The sequence below is a fragment of the Bidens hawaiensis genome, unplaced genomic scaffold (assembly GCF_021521415.1).
Source record: "Bidens hawaiensis isolate Kalapana, Puna unplaced genomic scaffold, B.hawaiensis_p1.1 tig00014039_1, whole genome shotgun sequence".
NCBI lineage: Eukaryota > Viridiplantae > Streptophyta > Magnoliopsida > Asterales > Asteraceae > Bidens > Bidens hawaiensis.
Window position 1 is genome coordinate 324,075 of NW_027492209.1, and position 23,993 is coordinate 348,067.

General features: G+C 38.6%; 1 protein-coding gene and 1 pseudogene across 2 annotated transcripts; both read left to right on the forward strand.

Moving 5' to 3' along the window:
• Nucleotides 1-8,110: 8,110 nt before the first annotated feature.
• LOC143545807 (epoxide hydrolase 2-like) lies at nt 8,111-9,964 on the forward strand (annotated as a pseudogene). Its single transcript, XR_013137497.1, has 4 exons — nt 8,111-8,521; nt 8,593-8,760; nt 9,174-9,409; nt 9,491-9,964. The product of XR_013137497.1 is annotated as an epoxide hydrolase 2-like (transcript).
• A 5,384-nt stretch (nt 9,965-15,348) lies between these two features.
• Nucleotides 15,349-17,342, forward strand: LOC143545808 (epoxide hydrolase 3-like). The gene is made up of 4 exons (XM_077037623.1): nt 15,349-15,756; nt 15,909-16,076; nt 16,688-16,923; nt 17,006-17,342. Exons 1-4 carry the CDS (start codon nt 15,469-15,471, stop codon nt 17,268-17,270), a joined length of 957 nt encoding a protein of 318 aa, XP_076893738.1. The 5' UTR covers nt 15,349-15,468; the 3' UTR covers nt 17,271-17,342.
• The last annotated feature ends 6,651 nt before the right edge of the window (nt 17,343-23,993 follow it).

Sequence of the window (23,993 nt, forward strand, 5' to 3'; positions counted from 1 at the left end):
CCTGCGGGTACAGCTGGCGTACTGCGCGTAAGGTTCTCTGAGCATGGTGGGTCCTGCTGGAGCAGTTGGTCATTGCGCAGACGTCCCTATTCAAGGTGAGTCTTGCGGGTCCAACTAGGCTCTGCTGGGACCTACCTCTTCAAGTCCCCCCAGTCCAATGTTCTTCTCATGAATTATTAATAAATGAGGTGAACTTTTGGACTTAGCAAGGGGTTTTTGAAAAGGGTTTAGTTTTTAGGTTTTCCGTGGTGATTCTTCCCGCGGTTTTCCTGATGTCACGCAGAAATTCCCGACTTTTCTGCTTGATCTTTGGGTGTGAAGCGGGTAGGTTTGTAACCTCCTCATACGTCAGGAGCGTTGAGTCCCACTTGTGTGGATTCTCCATGGGGTTTTGGTAGTTTTCAACATACTGATCAATTATGCTAAAACCACCAATCCCATCATGGAGTTTCGAACAATGTAGTTCTCGACGTTCCCGCTATGCGGGGATGTTATTCCCGTTTCCGCAAGCATTGCCCAGAAGATCCTTCTTGGTTTCAATTCCCTGCGGAGCGCTAGGTATGTGAAGGGTTTTGCCTTGACACTGTACCCGCACTCGTCTTACGGTTACTTTACTTCCAAGGTATTCCTGGCGTCAATTCCCTGCGGGTGCTAAGTATGTGAAGGGTTTTGCCTTAACACTGTACCCGCATCCGTCTTACGGTTACTTGGTTGCCAAGGTAAGGGGTATTTTCCCGCTTACTTTTGAATCTTTTTGAATTTTGAATTTTGAAATTCGAAGAGTTGGTGGAATGATAAGAACAGTCCAAACCTCTGAAACGTCGTGCGACGGTTTCTTCTGACTGTGTCAGGACGTGCAGGAAGTTATGGTGATGTGACAGTACATGGTCATTCCAGACGCTTTTTCAGGCGCGTGGGCGCGATTTTTCGGGCGCGTGGCCGCGAAATTAATGGTATGCGTCCTATCAACAGCTGTTGCCAGCTTGCTTTTTGCCACGTGTCTTAGTTTCATTGCACCTTCGATTTCTCTCTCTTCCGCATTAAATGCATCGCATTAATTGCGATTAGTATATAAAGGGGGAGAGGGTTCTTTGTAATCCACACTTTCACTCTTCTCTTCATCTTCTAAGCGATTTCCGGCGAATACTCACCTTTTCAGGCAAGCATTCTTCCGAAATCGTTTTCTTTCTTTTGCAAGATGTCGTCTCGTGATCTCGATTCTACAGCCGATGACAAGAGTACTGCTGGCGAGTGCCAGTGTGCTCTGCCTGGCGATCTGTATCATTACATCGTCAGGAAGTTCATGCTCGGGTCTCTCGAGCCTGAGTTTCCTGAACCCCACCAGACGGTGTATGATGCCCCCAGAGGCAAGATCGGGGTTTATGCTGCATTCTTTGTTTATGGGAATCTTAGGTTCCCATTGACAAAGTTTGTTTACCGTGTCCTTGAGAGGCACGGTGTGCACTTGACCGAGGTGCACCCGATGGCGATTGCCAAGATTCGGCACTTCGAGTGGGTGTGCCGGATTCTGGGCGTTGAGCCCTATGTTGACCGCCTGATGACCTTCTACACTTGGAGGTGCATCCAGGGGTGGTACACGTTGATAACCCTGATTAAGGGTTTGAAGATTTGCGCGACCGAGCGCAGTCTTCGCTCGTGGAAGAGGGAGTTCTTCTTCATCTCCGCTCGCGCCATCCCCCTTGCCATGAAATTCAAGAACGGGCAAGCACTTCCCAGCCTTCACGCCTCCAACTACGAGGAGGCGGAATGGTTTTCGAAGATATCCCGGGTCCAATCTCCGGTTTACCGGTTTGCGGAGTCCGGGATGGTGATGTTGGGGATGAGCCGGGTGTGGAAGGAGGCGGATGCGCGAAAGATTCCGATCGTCCTCGAATACGGTTCGAACTCTGTTCCTTACGGTATGCTTTGTTTCTTTTTGTTGATTCTGAATTTCTTCTAACTTCTTTCCTGTTTATTTCAGAGGGGAACGACTTGCAGTCGCTCCTGAACCCGCGGGAGGCTGACGGTCCCGCTCGGATGGGTACTCGTGCTCTGGACGAGAACGAGTTGCCCATCCTAGAACAAACGGCGGATCGGTTCGTGGAGGTCTATCCGCAAGGCCATGAGATCCTTAGCGCCCGTCGGCCAGGTAAGGCGCTATTCGACCCTCGACCCCTCAATGTTGAAACCTCTGCTGGAATTCCTCTAATCGTATGTTCTGATGAGGAATCCGCAGATGGTCCTCCGTTGGTGCGGAAGAAGAAGGCTGCCGGCGGGAAGGGGAAGGAGAAGGTGGCCTCCACTGCCGATCCAGCGCCTCGGTCTGATTCGGAGACCGAGAGCGAAGAGGTGGCGGGGAATCCCGGTGGTGATAAGACCACCGCTCCGGAGGCTGCGACTGTCACCTCCGGAGAGCCCAAGAAGACGACGGTGAGCGGCGCAAAGAGGCCGGCTCCATCGGGTTCGTCCCCGCCTCTCCGTACCTTTAGGCTCAAGAAAACCCGTAAGTACAAACTTCCTTTATCTATTAACTTCATAGTTCTTATCATTAACACTTATCTTCTTTACGCAGGCGTAGATGTTGACGCATTACAGGGTGGAGCGCAGAGGAGTACCTCTCCGCCAATGACGGTAGGCTTGGTCAGCCTTCCTGAGACGACGACCCAGGCGCCTGCGCCTGCATCCGCTGGTTCAGTCGCTCACTCCTTTGAGCCGACTGTTCCAGCTGTGATGACGTCACCGCCGGCTGTGAGTGCTATTTTTACAGCATCTTTCACCGAGCCGGCGGTTACTATTGCTGCGGATTCTGCAGCGGCCACCGCGGCGGCCGCCACCATGCCTCCTCCGTCATCGGCAACGACGGCCGATCCTTCAGGTATGCATGGGGCGTATCGCCAAACTCTGCCACCTTCCCATCTGCCTGACCTCTTGGATGGATTTCCCTTGGGTTCAGGTGATGGGTTCGGCGGCTATCGGCCTGTTATTGACCCTACAGGTGCGTAGGGTTCTTTTGGCCTATTTTATATTTTTCAATCATCTTTTCCTAACTGCTCTTTGTTTTTTGCAGTGTCGGATTCCAATGAAGTGTATGTTCCACGATGGAACATTCGCCGAGGAACAACCCTTCGCACACCTGTGGAGTGCGTGGAGTGGGCTCGTCACGCTGCTCCCAGTGGTGCGTTGGGGGAAGCCATGGCTAGCTACCAGAAGGGTAGGCTAAGCAATGAGCTTCGGGTTCTCCTGGCCCGGATGCAGCAGCGCGTCGAGCTGCTTTGTCGTGAAAACGACAAGTTAAAAGCAGCTCGCCTTCAGGAAGTAGCTCAGGCGCGGGCTGTCCGGGAGGAGAATAGGAGGCTTTCCGCCGCGGCGGCGGAGAAGGAGAAGGCGTTCAAGGCTCTTGAAGTCGAGGTTCAGGCCCGTCTCGAGGCTCGCTCCAAGGCTGCCCAAGCTGTTAATGAACAGCTTCGGCTGGCTAAGGAGACTGCTAGGAACGCGACTGAAAGGGCCACCAAGGCTGAAGCTGTTGCTGAGCCTCTACGCCTGGAGAATGAAGAGCTTAGAGCCAAATTAGAGGCTCTCCAGCAGGCTCATGATGCCTTGGCGATGGAGGACGCTAAGAAGCTTCAAGAAATCCTGGACCAGAGGGGGGTGCTTGACCATACCGAGCGTAAGCTAAAGGGCGTCGAAGAGGCTGCGGCTAAAGATGTGTTGCTTGCCAACCTCAACAAGAGTGAAGCCGAACGCGCCCGTAACGAAGCTCAAGCTGCCCTCCAAGAAGCTCTGGTTGCCAAGGAATGGCTTCTTCGAGAAGAGTTGTCTCAGGTATGTTTAGCTTCATGTCTTCACGCTTTTATTTGTAAATAGAAAAGGTTCTGATACTTGTATTTTTTTCTTTGTAGGTTGTGCATCGGGTCTTCTCAGAGACGTCTTATGACGATGCTATGAGCACAGCCCTCAACGCTTCTCATGAGGATGGGGAAAAGGCCGGCTTCCTGCTTGGTATAGGGTTCGTTGAGAAAGGCATCCCGCCTTCCAACTTCCCTTTGTATGATGTGGATACTGAAGCTATTTACGACCAGGCAGTGAACCAGTATGCCGCCTTCTCGCATCCGGTGGTGGAGAAGGTAAACGAAGTTGCTGCTGCTGATGATGGGCTAGCTATTCTTAAAGCCTTCCTTGAACCATCACGCTCTACTGATGGAGCGGGTCCAAGTGGAAGTGGTCCTGAAGCTTGATTCTGAAGATCCCTTTCCACCATTAGCGTAGATTTTTGCTTTTGTATAGCTATCTTTGTAATATTTGAATTTGATGAAATAAAGATTGTGTTTGTTCTTTGCCTTGTTTATTTTACGCATGTTTTGATCTAACTTAGTAATTTCTTTAGTACTTAGATAAGTTAACTTTTTAACGTGGTAAATTATAAGTTTGTTTCGCTTCCTCTTTCATGATTGTGCGGGTATGACCGTCACTTACACTTAGTAGGATGGCTTAACTTTACTTATATCTGACCTGCGTGGAAGTTTTCCTCATCTTTTCCTTTGAAATTTTCTAAGTGTTCAGAATAAGTTAACCTTTGAACGTGGTAGATGATAGGTTGAAGTTTTGCTTCCTTGCTCGTGATTGTGCGGGTAAGACCGTCACTTGCACTTACAAGGATGGCTAAACTTTACTTACATCTGACCTGCGTGTAGGTTTTCCTTATTTTTAGCGTTGTGTTTATGCGGGTTTTGCCGCCTTCCACACGTAACGACTTACTTCTTTCCCCATTTATGCGGTGAATACCGGCACCAGTGTGGGAAGTTCATAAGTATAAAGGTAAGGCTATCAACACATTGTGAAAGGAGAATCATTTCCATTAGAAGTGGCTCTAGGCCTTTTCTTTACAAGTTTGGAATTGATCTACATATAACATTTGCGTAATTGAGCTCCATTCCATGTTCTTGGGATGGGAGTGCCATCGAGCCTTTCGAGTCGGTATGCGCCCTTTCCCAGGACTTCTTTGATAATGTATGGCCCTTCCCAGACCGGGGCCAGCTTTCCTGGGCGTTCTTGGTTCGAAGCCTCGTTGTTACGCAGTATGTAGTCTCCTTCATTGAAGTTGCAGAGTTTTACCCGCGTGTTGTAGTACTTTTGCATTTGTCGCTTGTAGTTCTCTTCACGCACTGCGGCTAAGTCTCTGCGTTCCTCGGTTAGCATAAGGTCCAACCGTCTTTCCGCATCATTGTCTTCTGGCTGAATCAAGACCCTTGGTGAGGGTAAACCAATTTCGACCGGGACCATGGCTTCAGTGCCATAAGTGAGACTGAACGGGGTTTCTCCCGTACTGGCCTTCTTCAGCGTTCTGTTTGCCCAAAGGACGTGCGGAAGCTCGTCCACCCAGCCGGATCTGTGTTCCAAGAGTCTTTTCTTTATGCCTTCGACGATGCTCTTATTTGCTCTTTCCACCTCACCATTACCTTGCGGGTGTGCCACTGAGGTAAAGGTGTGGGTGATTTGAAGTTCTTTCAGCCACTGTTGTAGCTTCTTGTCAGCAAAGTTGGTGCCGTTATCGCTCACCAAATTCTTTGGAAGTCCAAAACGACAAATAATAAATTCCCAAATAAACTCGATCTATAAGAGTTTTCTTTTTGTTGTTATTTTTTTTCTTGTTTTGTATGTTTGGATAGAAGGATATTATGTAATGTTCATCAATTTTAACTAAGAGCATTCACAACGGGGTGGGTTCCCGAGGTCCGGATACATGTGGCAAGGGGCGAACGAGGATCAAGCGGACAGTCACCGTTGTAGTGCCAAAGTCCGGCGAACAAGGTTGGATCTGCAAACGTCTGACGGACGAGAAGATGTGGGCTCGTCGACAGTTTTAAACATTGCTGATTTTAGCAATAGATAAACGGAACTGCCCTGAAACAATTTATACCTTAATCACTGCTACAGATCACCGTCTGCCGCTGCTTGACGCCTCGATTCCGATCTTGTTTACAAATCTCCGATCATCTACAGTGAGTATAAGATTTTTGGGGGTTTGCCAATATAGAAATTGAAATTGACAGTGGGTACGGTGAATTTAGGGTTTATGAAAAAATTAGGGGTGGATTAAAAAGTGGAGTTGAGGAGATGAAGAGGGTAGTTAAGTTTGCTGATGTAGATGTAGTGTTTGTGGTGTTGGTTGAATTTATCTGATGTGAATTAAATGGTCAAAGTAATCTACAGTTATTGTTGTGTGCATAAGTATTATTCATTTTGAATTAAATGATTAATTAAATAAAATATAAAAAAGACTAAAATAAACTTTTTTTTAACGAAAATCGTATATTTGAGCAAACCTTAAGAACGATTTTAGCACTTCACTCTTAATTAAATATAAAGTAGTAGGTGATGATGTGTAGGTTTGTGGAGGTTTGTTGTTATGAAAGAAAGTGTGAGTTTTTGAGAAAAGTTTGAAATTTGATGTGATGCTGATGTGACGGTTTGTTGAAGTTTGTTGTTGTTGATGCTCTAATGATAATAACAACGTACCATGGGTTCAATACTTCAATCCTCTGCTACCACTTGCTCATTCTTTATTTACTTTTTTGCATGTCACTCACGTGCACACCACGTGGTTTCTTTTGTTTTTTTCTTATTAAACCTTTAATTATAGGAAAATTGGATTTTAATAATCCAAACTATCACTTATTGGCCAATAATAATTCTAACATTTTAACTACTAGCAATCCTAACTTTTAACTTTGTTACCAATAACAGTCTCACACTAACTGATCACTAACTCCGTTTAACTTTTATTACACAAACAGTCCCTGTCGTTTCCACATTTTACGATTTAACATAGTAACCATTAAATCTTCATGGATATTATTAGGATATATCATATTTGTCTCATTGTATTTCCGGCCACCATAGCCACTAGCGGCCTGAACCACAGTATTCTTTCTTTTTTGCTTGAACATCGAGCTCCTTCTTCGAATTTAGTCAGCTACTCCTCAAATCACGAGCCGAAGGAATGATTCCTCATGAGTAAATTTGAATCTGATGTGCGTGAATTTCTACAGTAACACCGAAGTTAATGAATTTGAAACAGGAACAAAAGAAATCGACGATCCAGAGCGGATTCTTTCGCCGACGTCAACGACGACAATGAGCGGTTCACGGCGAGTTCGGGAGCTTATTAAGGTTGCACGGCGTGTGAAATTATTAGGGGCTTTGTGGTTTAAATTGGGGATTTTTGTTTTACTAGTGGCGTTTAGAGATTATCCACATTCAAGACATTTGTGTGTAAAGCATTTGTTTAAGAAATCACATGAAGCTACTGTAAATTGATAAGTTAGTAAATTATCACCATCAGACTTTGTCGATTTCATTGGTTGGTGATAGGAAAGAAAGAAAGAAAACAAAGATGGTGGTGGGTGGTGGTTGCTGCCGGCGGTTGTGGTGGCTGGAAATACAATGAAACAGCTAATATCTATAAATTAACAGATTCAATGGTAACAACTAACAACATATATCCATAAAGATTCAATGGTTACTATGTTAAAATCGTAGAATGTGGAAACGACAGAGACTATTTGCGTAATTGAAAATAAACGGAGTTAATGATCCGTTAGTGTGGGACTGTTATTGGTAACAAAGTTGAAAGTTAGGATTGCTAGTAGTTGGAATATTAGTTGGGATTATTATTGGCCAATAGGTGATAGTTTGGATTATTAAAATCCAATTTTCCTTAATTATAATTTATATTAACATTTACAACTAATTTTATACACATTTGATTATCAAATGCTAAATTTGGGTAGGTCACTGGTTGCCACGGTTTTGTAATTTGGATATACGACTTTTTACAATGATATAAATTTTCCGATTTTTTTAATATATCGTCACAACATGCTTTTCCTACCTACGTGTTGATAATTAATCAAAGCTGAACCGTCATACCTTCATACGCATTTCTTTTCTTTACATATAAACCACATCAATGTCACCGTGGCAACACGAGGCCACTAATATCACTCTGTTCTTAGATCTACTAGAAATCAAGTTATGTACATATAATTTTTTAAGGCTTTCAAAGTTTTAATAAACTTAATTATTAATTTAGTATCTAACCGTATTAGCGGTGCATCGAATAAAAAACATCAAATATAATTTAAAACAATGGTTGGTGAATCTCATAGACCGATGTTTTCTATATATTAATACACGCATCAGTTTCAAAGACTTATGCATACTCTAGTGATGGATCAAATCACACACAAATTCATCCAAGTCAACGGGCTAAAGCTTCATGTTGCCGAGATCGGTTAAGAGTCATCTCCAGCTGTGATTTTCCTTCACGGGTTCCCGGAGATATGGTACACTTGGCGTCACCAGATGATCGTGGTGGCAAAGGCTGGTTATAGAGCCATTAATTGCAACCGATTTCAGAGGATACGGACTGTCTGAACCACCTGCCGAACCCGAAAAGGCCACGTTCGCTGATCTTATCAACGATACCGCCTCTATCCTTGATTCTCTTGCCATTTCTAAGGTACAAAAGTTGTTGATTCTAGTGTTGTGTTATCATATTTGAGTTAAGTGCTTGAACATTTCGATTCGTAGGTATTTGTGATTGGCAAAGATGTTGGAGCAGTTGTTGCGTACCCATTCGCCCTTCAGTACCCGGACAAAGTCGCTGGGATTATAACACTAGGCGTGCCGTTTATGCCTCCAGGCGCCTTCACAACTAAATTTGTCCTCCCAGAGGGCATCTACATTCGACGATTTCAGGTCGATAGCGTAAGATTGGATATATCATAGTTATAGTCATTCTAATTTGATCTAGTTTCTGTTAGACTTTGAGCAAGCGAATCAAGAACACGCACACGAACACGAGCTTTGATCAACACACGATCGACTCTTTTATTAAGAGAACGACAAACGAGAAAAACTTAATAATTACTAACACATTGAACCTAGGGTATATATAAACCCACGGTTCCAATCCTAAACTAACTCAAATACATAATTTGAAACCAATTACAGTTAGGAATTAAGATAAGACTAACTTATCTATAATAATAAACTACTCCTATTAAATATTCTCTAAGATTCTAGGAGCCTTCAATCTGGTTTGGTGTTGGACACGTTTAACAGTTTCCTGTTTAAAAAATTTCCTACATATTATGTGAAACTTTCATCAGAAACCTGGAAGAGCCGAAGCTGATTTTGGCCGCTTTGATATTAAAACCGTGGTGAGAAGCATCTACATCTTGTTTTCTCAAAGTGAAATGCCGGTAGCCGATGAAAACCAAGAGATAATGGATTTGGTTACACCATCAACTCCTTTACCCTCTTGGTTCACCGACGAAGATCTTGAAGTCTATGCGTCTTTGTATGCGAATTCGGGATTTCAAACTCCACTCCAAGTTCCCTATAGGTATGTACATTGACTTTGGGCCAACCTTGTTAGATCTAGACTTGATGGACAATAATATTGAATTTAGCATAATCTGTGCAGGACACTGAACAAGGTTGGATCCGAGGTACAAGATCAAAAAGTCGAAGTTCCAACAACGGTGATCATGGGTGAGGAAGATTATGTGCTAAATATGGGAATGGGTGAATACATAAACAGTGGAGAAGTGAAGAAGTATGTGCCCAACCAAGAGACAATATATGTCCCTCAAGGTTCTCATTTTCTTCCGGAGCAATTCCCGGACAAGGTGAATGAACTCGTGCTCGACTTTCTCAATCACCACAAGCATCTTGTAGTAGTTTAGATCGATTCTGCGGACAGGAATCAGACAAATAAAGTTGCTATCAATGTTTTCGGAATTTGTTGTAATACGATTGTTTGAAGTAATGATGTGTGTTTTTGAATAAAAAAATGGCTTTCTGAAAATAAATAACAATAAGAACATATTAACAAGTGACCCGTTTACAAAACAAATTTAGTATTCGAACCCATTCGAGACTTGATCCGATCATTATTCAACATGGTATTTGCCTAAAAATATACCTTAACATATTAGCAAGAACATAAGTGTGACGAAACCCATAGGAAATCAAGTAACGAAAACAATCGCACGAAAAACTAACTGGCGTACGATACGCCGACCTGCAGGTTGTTGGTCCATTTTCTGTGTTTTCGTCCTAGTTTGTATCTCATGCGCTAGTTTTACTCTACCCAATAACTCGCTAAACACGATATTATATACCAATTGCTTCGTTCCCAATCATTATTCCTTGCACCAAGCCTGTTACTATTAGACTATTGAAATCAATCTCAAATAAACTAATTACAATGTTTTTCTCATGAGCTTTTCAAATAGCAAACCTGGACAATATCATTTTAACAACACAATACTACTTAGAAATATCTACATAAATCATAGTTTAAATATGTGAGTAAGAGTTTCACAAACTCCATTGATCATAACTCATGACATCAAGTTCTGTATATAAAAGAACAACACTGCATTTCCTGGTTATGGTTGGCGGAGTTGGACAACTGACAGTTTCTTACAACTAAAAATGTTAATAAAGACCATTTACTAGTCGGTTAAATATTAATCCTACGCCGGTGGAGGCTACCTTCGATCTTCAAACCGCTTCTCGATACGAGCCCTAGGCTTTGATACCGCTTGTTAAACTTTGAGCAAGCGAATCAAGAACACGAACACGAGATTTGATCAACACACGATTAACTCTTTATTAAGAAAACGACTAACGAGAAAAACTTAATAATTAACTAACACATTGAACGTAGGGTATATATAAACTCACGGTTCTAATCCTATACTAACTCAAATACACAATTTGAATCTAAAACAAATAGGATTAAATAAAATAAGACTAACGTATCTTATAAATAACAAACTAATTATTATATTAAATATTTTCTCAGATATTAGGAGCCTTCAATCTGATTTGGTGTTGGACATGTTTAACACTTACAACTAAAAATGCTTTTGCAGTATGATGTGGTCACACCCGACACATGTTCGGTTACCTAAATCGGTTTGTTGATCTATTTTTTAATGCGTAATTTTGATCCACAAGTTTTCAGGTATGGTCGTATGGGTAATTAGGTTTTGGCTATTAAAATCCTATTTGGTATTTTAATTAGGCTCAATGAAAAAGTTCTATTGATTTAAGTATTGACAGTTGAACAATGCTTGACCTATTTCATATTCTGTTGTTTTCAGCTCAATTTTTACAATTTGAGCTCTAATTTTGTAATTTTATATAAAACATAATATTTCTGGTTGGTGCAAGTCATTAAAGCATATTAATATGATATATAACTGCGTAAACTACAATTGTAACATGGAAGATGCCATAACGGTTTTCATTCTTTGTTTCTGGTTAGTTTGAAATTTTTTAATTGACTCGTTTTGATTCATACCCATTTAACATATTGTACCTCTTCATCCAGTAAGCTTATTATGACTTTGGAGTGTACATATATAATGTTTGTAACATAAGGTTTTACAAGTTTATAAAACATTGCAAAAAAAGTTATAAAACTTTGGTTAGATAATCATATTTTGTTTGTGTTTCATGGTCATTAACTTCACCTATTTTCCCTCTAACTTGTCATTTTCGGTCACCCTTATCGCTGCACGTTACATGTCACATAAATGCATGTGGCTATATTGGTGAAATATTTCTCTTTGTTTAAAAGGAATTGATAAAGACCATTTACTAGTCGAAAGAAAATGGCAAAGAGAAACAAAACCACACAACAACATTTATGTCTTGTTAACCCATTTTGGAAAACAACCTTAAACTTTAATCAACTTTAGATTTTTGTTATTGAACTTTAATAAAATTACCTTACAGTTTGTAAACTTTAATAAAATTATTATTTTTAGCAATTAAAATAAAAATTACAAAATTTTCACAATGTAGTTCTAAATATTTATAGAATGTTTTTAAAATAAACACACTTAACAGTTAAGTTTTCTAAAACCAAAAACTTGTATAAATCTCTCTCTCTCTCGTTTACTTAGTCTCTCTCTCTCTCGTTTACTTAGCTGTGTTCCCGAGTTCATTTAAGAGAAGAAAGGCAAGGAAAAGAAAATTTTTTATTCTTATATTTTCTTTTGATATCTCCTCTTTCTCTTCAACTTATTTTCCTTCCTAATCTTTCCAATTTGAAAAGATACAAATTCTCTTATTTTACACATCATTTTCTCTTCTCTTCTCTCATTTTCTTTCTTTAAATGAAACTCGGAAACACCTATTTTAAATTTTCCTTCTTTTTCCTTTTTTTAAATGAAACTCAGGAACACAACATATTTTTTCTATTTCTCATTTTCCTTCCCTTTCCTCAGTTAAATGAAACTCGGAAACATAATATTTTTGGGTGGTAATGGAAGTTTTCGCTAAGGGTTTGTTCCATGGAGATATTATGGGTTCAAGTCCTGAATAAATAAATTTTGTCAGTGCCTAAATTGTTAGTTGTTAAAAAAATATAAAAAATATAATATCATTATGACCAATTAGATTCTCATATAGCATTAAACTAAAACACACAACGTTAAATAAAAATAACATATTGATTAATTAAGTAATCTCCAACTAATACTTCAATATATTTTTTAGAGTAAAGTGTGATTTTCGTTCTTTTGGTTTGTCCAAATTTACGGTTTTAGTTCAATATTTTCAAGTTTGCAATTTTCGTTCTTATAGTTTCATTTCACTTGCAATTAAACCCGAATTTATTAATCTCGTTAAGTCTCGTCATTAATTGATCTGCGTATCTCTCATGTAACGACCAGTTTTTTTGTTTTTCTCCTCAAATAAATCTCAGTCCTAATTCGCAAGCCTACTCACGTGAGAGTCTGGCGGTGTATTTGGAGAAAAAGGAAAAATAAGAAACAAAACTGCCCCTCGCGTGAATGTCACACTGACGGTTTTAACAACCAGACTTAACGAGATTAGGAGATTCGGGTTTAATTGCAAGTGAAATAACTATAATTGCAAGTGAAATGACAATAGGGAAGAAAAATGCAAATTTGAAACTACTGGACTAAAATTGCAGATTTGGATAAACCAGAGGGACAAAAACTGCAGTTCACTGAAATAAGTATTATAATAAGAAATAGTAAAAAGACATGTCTACCCCTGACTTAACGATTCAATTTAACTGAGTTAGTGATTTGGGTGTAATTGACAAGAATTGGGAAACGTGGAGGATACATATAAAAATTAAACTTTTTAAACTAAATTCGTATTATTTGTCAAATCACAAAGACGAAAATGACACTTTACTCTATTTTTTATTACTATGCATATTGACTCTACTTTAAACACCTTAAAATTTACAACGCTAATTAATGAATAATTTTGCTTTTGTTGGTTGTGGCTCAATGGTAGAGCACTCACTTTACAAGTGAGAGGTAGGGGGATCAAACCTCACTACCACCAACTTATATGGGAGATATGAGGGATGACCCTGGCTTTCCAGGGTTCGAGTCCTGATCTCAACCGGTTTTACCGGCTCCTCGCTGTCGTGCCGTTTGGCGGGCGTGGGGGTCGGGTTTTATCCGGTGAATCCCTCAACAGGTGGACCGCTAGGGGCTCCGTCCGTCCGGACTAGTGGCCGGCTCGGGCTACCTTTAGCCAATGAGGGCCGCGTATGGGATACCCCGCGTTACTTAGTTGGCCGTTCAAAAAAAATATTACCGACCAGAATATAAAAAAACCGTAATTCATTATTCATTCTCTGATTTTACTAAATACTTATTAAATATAATATTGTTAGAAGATGATTTTTGTTGAATTAGTTGATTACATTAAATAGTAAGTAGTGTTAAAGTATCTTTGTAAGGTAGAGAGCTAATTAGAGAGAGAGAATGTGAAAATTAATGACTGAATTCAAGATTAGACACCAACTTTTAACCTTATAGTCAAATTTAAGACCCAATTACAAATTTTGTCCTTTAAAAAAAGCCAAATTACGGTTCGTGTCCTTTCCTTGCAGGCGGTGTCCTTTAAACTTTTTTTTTCTACACGTTATGTCCTTTACGCTAACTGGGTTAGAAAAACTCAGTTAAATGCCCTCACGTGAGACGCATGTGAGGGCATTTTTGTCTTTTCACCACCTGCAACTTCTTCCTCTTTCTTCTTCATTTTTCTTCTTTATTATTATTTTTCTTCATTTTTCTTCTTCATTTTTCTTCTTTATTCATCCACTCCCACCACCAAACGCCGATTCACATCTCTTCCGACTCCCACATACTCCCAAACACCAATTCCCACCATGGATTCCGGTCTTCCCGCCGCCGTAGACGCCAGATCCGGCGGTAAAATATCAAAACGGAAACCAATTTCCGCCAGAACCACTCCGTACGACCGACCGGAACCCTCCAATTGGCGTAACGGCCTTCTTTTTCCGGCCAAAATCGTCGCCGGCGGTGCAAGTAAACTTATTTCGTCGATTTGGAGCCCTAAAACTTGGGGCTCAAATGGGTTGTCTTCAGAAACTGATTCCGATTCAGGTTTGTGTTCAAATTTGGGGCATTTTTGTGTTCAAACCCTCCACGTCATCCTTCCCAATAACCCACACCAAACCCTTAATCACCATCCGCCACCCAACCCCTAATTCATGAACGGCTCTGATTCAATACACGCACATCCACCAACGGCTCCATAGATTGATATATAAAAATTAGGGCTTGCAACTACAATGCAGATAATTGAGAATCAATAAGGGATTTGGGTTTGCAAACAGTGAAATGATTTAGGGTTTGGGTTTGGATCTTTAGTGGCCTCCCAAATCTCTATTCAATTTCAACCTTCTGCTGCCGGTGGAAATTAGTGGTCGCAACAGCAGGTGATGGGTGGTGATGGCGGTGGTGGCATGTGGTGGCTGGTTGGTGATGGTGGTAGTTATGAATCTTATGAATGTTATAGAGAGAGAGAGAGAGTGAGTGAAGAAGATGAATGTTATAAGAGTGTGTTGGTAGGATGAAAGAAGAAAAATGAAGAAGAAAGAGGAAGAAGTTGCAGGTGGTGAAAAGACAAAAATGCCCTCACATGCGTCTCACGTGAGGGCATTTAACTGAGTTTTTCTAACCCAGTTAGCGTAAAGGACATAACGTGTAGAAAAAAAAAGTTTAAAGGACACCGCCTGCAAGGAAACTTAGAAAAGGACACGAACCGGTTTTTGGCTTTTTTTAAAGGACAAAATTTGTAATTCTGTCCAAATTTAATTAATATATAGACTATAGAGTAATAATAATAATAAAAAAAAACTCACTTAAATTACTTTGAAACCTTATCTTAAACACTTGATCCACGTTTGTCTTTTGACTATTAATCTCGTGACTCGTACGCGCTGAAAATACAACACCCAATCGTTGCACCAACCGTTCTCATAGCTGAATAAAATTACACCAATGTTTTCTATATAAACACTTAATAAATGCCAATAAAACACATGCACCACTTCACAAATCACACCACAAACGCATACCATCTATCACCATGGATCAAATCACACACAAGTTCATCCAAGTCAATGGGCTAAAGCTTCATGTAGCCGAGATCGGTTCAGAGTCATCACCAGCTGTGATTTTTCTTCACGGGTTCCCGGAGATATGGTACACTTGGCGCCACCAGATGATCGCGGTCGCAAAGGCTGGTTTTAGAGCACTTGCACCGGACTTCAGAGGGTACGGGTTGTCCGAACCACCTGCCGAACCCGAAAAGGCCACTTTCAATGATCTTATTATTGATACTGCCTCTATCCTTGATGCTCTAAACATTTCTAAGGTTTGGTTATATTAAATTACTAACTAAATGTCTAAATGTAACGTTAACTTTTATATTTCACGAAAAAGTAGTGTTTACATCGATATAATAAGTAAAGTGGGCTCCGCCCACTAGCCTTTTTGGATAGCAAAATTAAGTCGTCCTGTTTTCAGGTATTTTTGATTGCGAAAGATTTTGGAGCCATTGTTGCGTACCCGTTCATTCTTAAATACCCGGAGAAAGTAGCTGGGATTATAACACTTGGGTTGCCGTTTATGCCTCCGGGCGCAATCACTACCGCTTTTGTCTTACCTGAGGGCTTCTACCCTCGAAGATTTCAGGTTTCGTATCATATAATTATGTAATTTTGATAGAATACATTGGTTAGGATTTATTGTAAGTAATCATGTGTGTTATAATTAGCTAGGATACTGTTTTTTAGTTGTGTTCTAATATTGTTGGGACTGAATTAAATCATTTTGGCAGCTGTTGTTAAGCTTATCCTTTTGTGTTGTTGGGCATGTTGACATATAGTTATGTTGTTGATTTTGCAACTAGTTTGTGGTAAAACCTTTTAAATTCAGGTACCAATTGAAGTATTATGCATGAAATAGTGTTATTGGTTTAGAAATGTTTTTTTTTACATATAATTTTGAATTTTTGATTTTTATTTTTATTTTACTTGCTTTTCTAGTTGGGTTATTAAAATAGAGAATATGACTTTTAAATTTTTAATTTTTAATAACCCAAATTCGATTTGATGAGCACTCCTAGTTGAAGATGATTTTGGTCGCTTTAATGTTTTAATATCTGTGATTTAAATGGAATATATTAGTTCGGGTTTATTGTAATTATATCTACCGTAATTATGATACATGATTTGATTATGAGCTTCCCTTTGTTGTTAAATTGAAAGTAATCTTGAATTCATATTGTTTGAAACTTTTACTAGGAACCCGGAAGGGCTGAAGCTGATTTTGGTCGCTTTGATGTTAAAACAGTGGTGAGAAACATCTACATTTTGTTTTCTCAAAGTGAATTGCAAATAGCCGATAAAAACCAAGAAATAATGGATTTGGTTAAGCCATCTACTCCTTTACCCTCTTGGTTCACTGAGGAGGATCTTGAAGTCTACGCGGCTTTGTATGAGAAGTCCGGATTTCGTACCGCACTCCAAGTTCCCTACAGGTATATAATTTGATTTAGATTGTTAGAAAATACATATACTTCGACGTTCAGGCAGTTTTTTTACTTGAAATAATATTTGTAGGACAATGCTTATGGTTGGCTCCGAGGTTCAAGATCCTAAAGTCGAAGTTCCAATAACAATGATCATGGGCGAGGAAGACTATGTGTTAAAGATTCCAGGAATGGGTGATTACATAAGGAGTGGAGAGGTGAAGAAGTATGTGCCCAACCAAGAGACTATATATGTCCCTCATGGTTCTCATTTTCTCCCCGAGCAATTCCCCGACAAGGTGAATGAACTCATCCTCGACTTTCTCAACCGCCACAAGCATCTAGTAGAAGCTTAGCATGTTTCCGTGAGCGAAAATAAGACGAGTGGACTTGCACTTTTAGTTTTCTGAATGTGTGTAATGTTCCTGTTCGATGTGTATTTTTTAATAAAGAAATGTTTATCAAAGTGTTTTTTTTTTTGCACGTTTGAATTAGAGATAGTGATTAGTATGACGCTCAGGTTTGCGGACTGGCATGCTCGTATAGCTTAACCCGAACCCGGCGTGATTAAAAAATCGTGTCTGGATGAATGTTGGATAGAATCATAGAAGCTAGATCTCATGAAAGACTTTTCGTTTCTTTTAGGCTATCATCTATGGATTATTATTTATGCTTAAATATTTATTTTAACCTAGTTTGTTAGATTCTTCTATGTTCGCTCTTGCTTGTGTTTCTCATATTGGTCAAAGGGTCAGCATTGACAAGTCAGGGGCAGAATGGTCAGTTTGGTGATAATACAGATTACTAGTGGTAATTTGCAATGTTTTAAAAACCGGTTTTTTACCCGTATCGGATTGGGCTAAAAATGGTACAACCTGTTGAACCGGGTTATACCGGGAGTTTCAACCGATTGAATAGTTTACTTTATAGTTTCCTATAAATGCAACTTCAACTCCAAAAATAACCCAAAAGTAAATGATTTCATAACAAAAATAATCCAAAAGTTTATCCATATTAAAAAAACTAATACAAATGCATTCAATTTAAAAAAAAATAGTCGTAAAGTTTAAACGTTTGAATATTAATTGTTGGGCTAAAAGTAATTTTGAAAAAATATAGGCCGCAAATATCAAAAATTTCCCAAGCATAAAACTGGTTTGCCAGAAAAAACCAGTATTTTAGAAAACACCGCCGGTACGATGTTCTAGCAAACCGACCAAAAATATCGGGCTTAGAAAACCAGTCTGCTATGCGAAATCCGGTTCAACCGGCCGGTTTGAACCGGTTTTTAAAACACTGGTAATTTGGGAATTTGGGATTTTATGGAAGCAGACGTGTTCATGGTCAATTTGGTTTTTAGTCAAAGTTGACTTTTCAGATAATTTGGGAAGGTCAATTTTTGACTTCCTTGTCAATATTGACCCTTTTACCAGTTTTGACTCTGTTGGAATCAACCATTTCTATTGTCCTACAAACATTATGTCAGATTGGTTTTTTAGTTATTTGGAAGTTTGGAATTTGGTCGATGTAGTGATTGGGCTTGGGCTTACTTGTTACTTTGGTAGACTAATTCTTTTATTATGTTGGAAATTATTAATTGGAGATTAAAAGCAGCATTTCATTATAATTTACTATAAAACGATTATAATAGAGTGGCAGACAAACGGGCAACAAGCTGCGCCGCAACCCCCTTTTGAATAGCAAAGTCAATCCTGCTAAAAACGAAGTTTTGGGACCTAGAAGCTGAAGAGGTTCTGTGTACGACGTGCTGAACCCTACTAAAAAATTTCACAGCCTATGTGGCCAGGAAATCAAATGTATCAAAGACAAATGGTAGAAAGACATGTTGATTATCTAAATAAGCTTTCTCGTGTTTAACAACTTTTCCCGATTCAGCCTTCAACGCAGCCTGACCCACAACAAACACACGGTCCCTGAGCCCAACAAGAGGAGACACTCCTGTAAGATCCACACAGGCGTGTTTCCCCCCTGTCTACCCGAACGCAAGAATATCAGCTGGTCGTAAAGTGGATTTCCTTTCAAAAGGATTCGTGAGAAAGTTAACAGGGGCCTCCTTTTTAGCATAAATCCCTGCCCGTTTTTTTATTGGGCCGGATGCATGTGGGCTACAAAGATGATATTTTCCTTAATTGGGCGGATCTTCGTTCTCATCAATATTTTAGTTTGGATATGTTGTTTGGTAATAAGATTGTATAATTGTATTTGTAGTTTATATTTTTTTATAATTTCAAGTTCAAATTTAACACAAACCAAACTACATCTGGATAATGGGTAAGCGAGCAACAAGCTGCGTCGCTACCCCCTTTTGGATTGCAAAGCCTATTCTCATCATCATCGTACTCAGTATATCCCACCAATAGCAATGCTATGGTAGGGTCTGAGGAGGGTAAGATGTAGACAGCCTTACCTCTATCCCATAGGGATATAGGGACTGCTTCCGGTGAGACCCCCGGCTCGATAGTAGTTTTGCATCAAGCCTTGGACATAAGACACATAGCACTCAATCATCGGGACACCGGCTGATTGGTGCATGTGCCCTTGTCTTTCGGTTATCAACGCCACCACATGATGCCTGATTAACCTTCCGCCACTTTTAACGTTATTTTCATGAGATTAGTAAAATAATGTCAAAATTAGTGCAATTTTACTTTTGCCCACCTGAGGGTTCACGCATATATACATTATATGCGCGCACCGCAAGCAGGGCGTCTTGCAAAGCCTATTCTACTGAATATAAATCTTTGGTTCCTCGAGCTCTGCGAGTCACTGTGTACCACCTTCTGCACCCGCTCCTAAAAACGAACCGCCTCGGGAGCTAGGGATCCAAATGTGTCGAAGGCTATTGCTTTGGGTCGGGTTTAAATGTTTAATATTCTTATGTTTTAGACCCGAAGCCATAGTTATTTTATGAGACATAGTACTTAGGGGTATGTTTTTGTATATGTTGTACAATTTTGTTGATATTTAGGGGGTGTTTGGCTGAGCTTAATTTTTTTGCTTTTTGGAGGGGTAAAATGTCCAAAATGCCTCTTAAAAAACAAAAAAACTTCAATTTGATGCTTTTTAAATGTTTTTGAAGGGACATTTTAGAGATTTTGCCTCTCTAAAAAGCAAAAAAAAAAAAATAAGCTTAGCCAAACACCCTCTTAATGTATACATGTTTAGGATATATATGTATTTCTATATAGTTTACATATAATTATATATGTGTGTGTGTCAATTGTCATGAATCACAAACATGTTTTCTAGAAGCGTAGTGAGAGTTGTTATTGTTGTGGTCTACAAGGAGCACTTTATATATAGTAATTAGCACATGAACGTGAATAACATGAGGGAAACACTGTGAGAGAAATATATATAAAAGTAATTGTTGGTGCTGATTGTAAAATTTGAAACAAATTAAAATGATAATGTCTTTTGAAAATTGCAATGAACCCTACTGAAATGATGGTTTCAAAAAGCATCCACTTCACGTCTATAATGTGAACATGTAATATTGGGTGGTTATTAACCAACGCCTTTTGATACGATTGAAAGAGTGAATAAACCTAAAATAAACTAAACTTAGCATACTAGCTAGAGCATGAGTGTTGCGAGTTTTTGAAAATCAAAGCATGTATAAACACACGCATACACTTTGTGACGTTATATTTGAAAATTACGAAAAAGTAAACACAACTCCATTTTCAATTAAATTTATGTTGGATTGTCGAGAAGAAAAGTTGAATACAACTACAAAAATCATAAAAACAAATACAGGTACTGGTTGTATATATGCAACTCTTTTGATTCAAAGTATTTACGAGCTGGTGTCCAATGTCTAATTAAATTCATATGGGCAGCAATCCTAGACATCCCAAATATCCAATGTTCAATGTCTATTTATGATTGTATATGTCTAAATTGGCTATTACACATAAGTAAATTGTTCACTAAACGTATATATAACCTGCTTATTACTTTATTAGACATATTTAAACTTGTGATTACACATATTTAACTTATTACAAAATTGTATTTATGGAATCATAAAACAGTCTAAAAAAATAAGACAGTCTAAAGCTTAATATTAAATATCAAAATAATTGTGTGAAAAATAAGTTAATGGTTGGTTTTTAGGAGTCTAAAAAATTTTATTTACATATATGTAAACTTGTGATTATAGATATACGTAGTCACAATTACCATATAATAAATGATAAAACTACTCTCAAATAATATAAATTATATAAAATAAATATATAAAATAATTAGTTGTTAGAAGTTCTTAAAATTTATAAAAAAATTTTTGAGTTAGGAAAGGAACCCTACTACTTATTTTAGAAAAATAAATTTTGTTACTTAATTATAGTGAGAAAAGAGGAAACTTAATTTTATGCCAACTCTAGAGGAAACAAAAAAAGTCATGGTTCCATACTCCCTGCTAGGTAAGATTTTATCTAACTGGCCAATAATTGTTTTAAAATGTCCAAGAAGAGCTACATGCATGTCAACATCATGCATTCTATATATGATTGAACTTTCATGATTTCCACATGGTACATTGTAGATTTAAAGAAATGTTGATGACCATCATTACTATGAATAGATTCACACTTCAGTTTCCCGACACTTTCTTTAGGATTTAGTGTTATACTAGCTAGTAGTGATTTTCCTTCTAATAAAATACTAATATTTAATGAAGCCTTAAAAATAAGGATTAATTTCCAATTATCATTTTATTACACAACATGATAAATGATTCTTAATTACCGATAGATGGATCACAAGACCAAACTTTCGCATAAAGCAATCTTGACGACATGTCGGCATGACAGGGTCTCTCAAACAACATCGTTTTGTTGTTCACTTATAGAACCAAATAAATATAAAATAATAAATATAAAAAATAAATACATATAATATTTCTTGACGACTTGTCGTTGCAACAAGTTGTCTGAAGTTTTTCTATCCTTTTATTTAGACAACGATAAATAAATAAAAAAAACTCTATCTATATCGAAGACACGATGTTAAAATAGGGTTCCAAGTTAGCAGTCTTAATTTCGCATATCCCTCCAAAAGTTTGGCCACCCTATATCGACGACATGTCTTTGCTAAAGCCAAGCCATGCCGACAACTGGGGGGGAGGGGGGGCACTATAGGGTCTGCCGCTATAAGGTCTGATTCTTGTAGCTAGTAATAATGGGCCAAGGTTCCTCACAATTACGACAATGTGCTATAACTCCTCCATCATCCCCAAGGGGATGATCGATGTCGAAAGGTCAATCAAAAACACTTATAAAAATACCTTTACTAGCTAGGGCAAGTAAGGTGTCGAATCCACAGGGAATCAATGGAAAGTGCAAGTGAAACTCAAATTTTATAATAAAAATAATTAAATTGGACAGACGATGTCAAGCGGTTTAGTTGATTAGTTTGTAAACAATAATATAAAAATAACCAAACTCCAAGGTTCGGGTCTTGCAACAAGTTAAGGAATTGATAAACTTCTTTGGACGGTTTCTTATAAAATATGTAAATCAAAAGACTTAACGATTGACTGTGTTGATCGTCAGAACTGAATCCGAACAATTGATACGGCTTAATGAAAATCTAATTGATAATTGGTTTTACTTGTTGAAACACAAAATCAGTAATATGGTTAATGATAAACGGGTCAATGACGAAAGAACTTAATCCTAATTGTTGATAACCACAAATCAATAACTGACAAAAGATTAAGCAATCAATTAATAAAAACCATTTAAGCACAAAAGCAAACACAAAGAATTGATCAACCGAATGATTAATCAAATCCAAATTCAAAGTTAAAGTTTAGAATATCAAAACCTAATCATGCAACTCAACCCTACACCCGGAGATGGTTATGAAACCTTTAGCTTTGCATCTTGATCTTCAAGCTCTTGATGGTTGTGTTGAGGAATGATTTCATGGATCAATCTTGTGATTAGGATGTGTTATGGTGGTGTAAGATGGCCTCCAAGAAGTCCCAAAACTGATGGTTATTGAATGGTATCGACTTTAGGGTTTTTGGGCTTTAATTATGAAAGAAAATCACCCAAAAACCCATTTTCCGTCAGACCAGACCGTAACACCGTAGCTTACGGTCAGACCGTAGCTTACGGTTCCCAGCTGCTGCTTTACGGTCGCTGCTAGGCCAAAACTGTTTTCTTCATAAAATCTCCGTTTTCCTCCCCGTTTGCGGCCACGTCTTCGTATTTCAATTCTCTATCCTCTCATAGACCATTACTTTCATTTCCACTCCATCATGAATGCTCCAAATTAGATTCGTTAAGCTCCGTTAAGCTCCACACACCTGTAAACATAAAACATATCAAAGTATTTGTGTTCGATACATATAAACAAGTAAAACACACAATATAAAACACTTAAAGCACGTTCTTTCATCCTTTTACATTAGGGGACATGGCAGATCTTGATAATGCAAGACATACTTAAAACATTACCCATTTTTCTTTATCAAAACTTTAAAACAAATTTTCATTTCACTTAACTGTTCACACTTTAAAACATATCTTTTCCGTCCCAAAATAAGTATAAACAGGTTCTACGACTCACCTAGATACATGCAGTTTTAACTACATATCTGATTTTCCGTCCTCTTACACATCTAAACTTATTGCTCAAAGTTCATATATGAAATGTGTCAAGTTCCGCATATTCATGGTCACCTAAAGATGTCACACTTTCTCTTACTCTTCACACGAAAGTTTCAAACTTCTATGCTACCCCTTAATGAAAGTATTAACTTTCCCTAGGACCGTTCAAACGAAGATTAAGATACTTTCGAATTTTTGATTGCAACCTTTTTCGTGAACCTTATTCTAAGGGAAAGCATGTCATGTCAAACACGAAATTTGGCTGCGTTTAGTTCCTTCGATGATCAGCTATTGCAATTTGTGCTTTATTTCTATTTAGTTTTCTAGTATATGTATTTTTATATAAGTTTTACATTTAAAGGATTAAGAGATACCTCCTACCAATATTAAAAAGTAAAATGTAATTATAGATTATTATTATTATTATTATATTTA

Bases quoted from the DNA above. Each gene is read 5' to 3' on its own strand.
- LOC143545808 (XM_077037623.1), top strand. From the start codon at position 15,469: ATGGATCAAATCACACACAAGTTCATCCAAGTCAATGGGCTAAAGCTT. The intron at 15,757-15,908 runs GTTTGGTTATAT...TCCTGTTTTCAG, and splicing joins ATGCTCTAAACATTTCTAAG to GTATTTTTGATTGCGAAAGA. The intron at 16,077-16,687 runs GTTTCGTATCAT...AACTTTTACTAG, and splicing joins TCTACCCTCGAAGATTTCAG to GAACCCGGAAGGGCTGAAGC.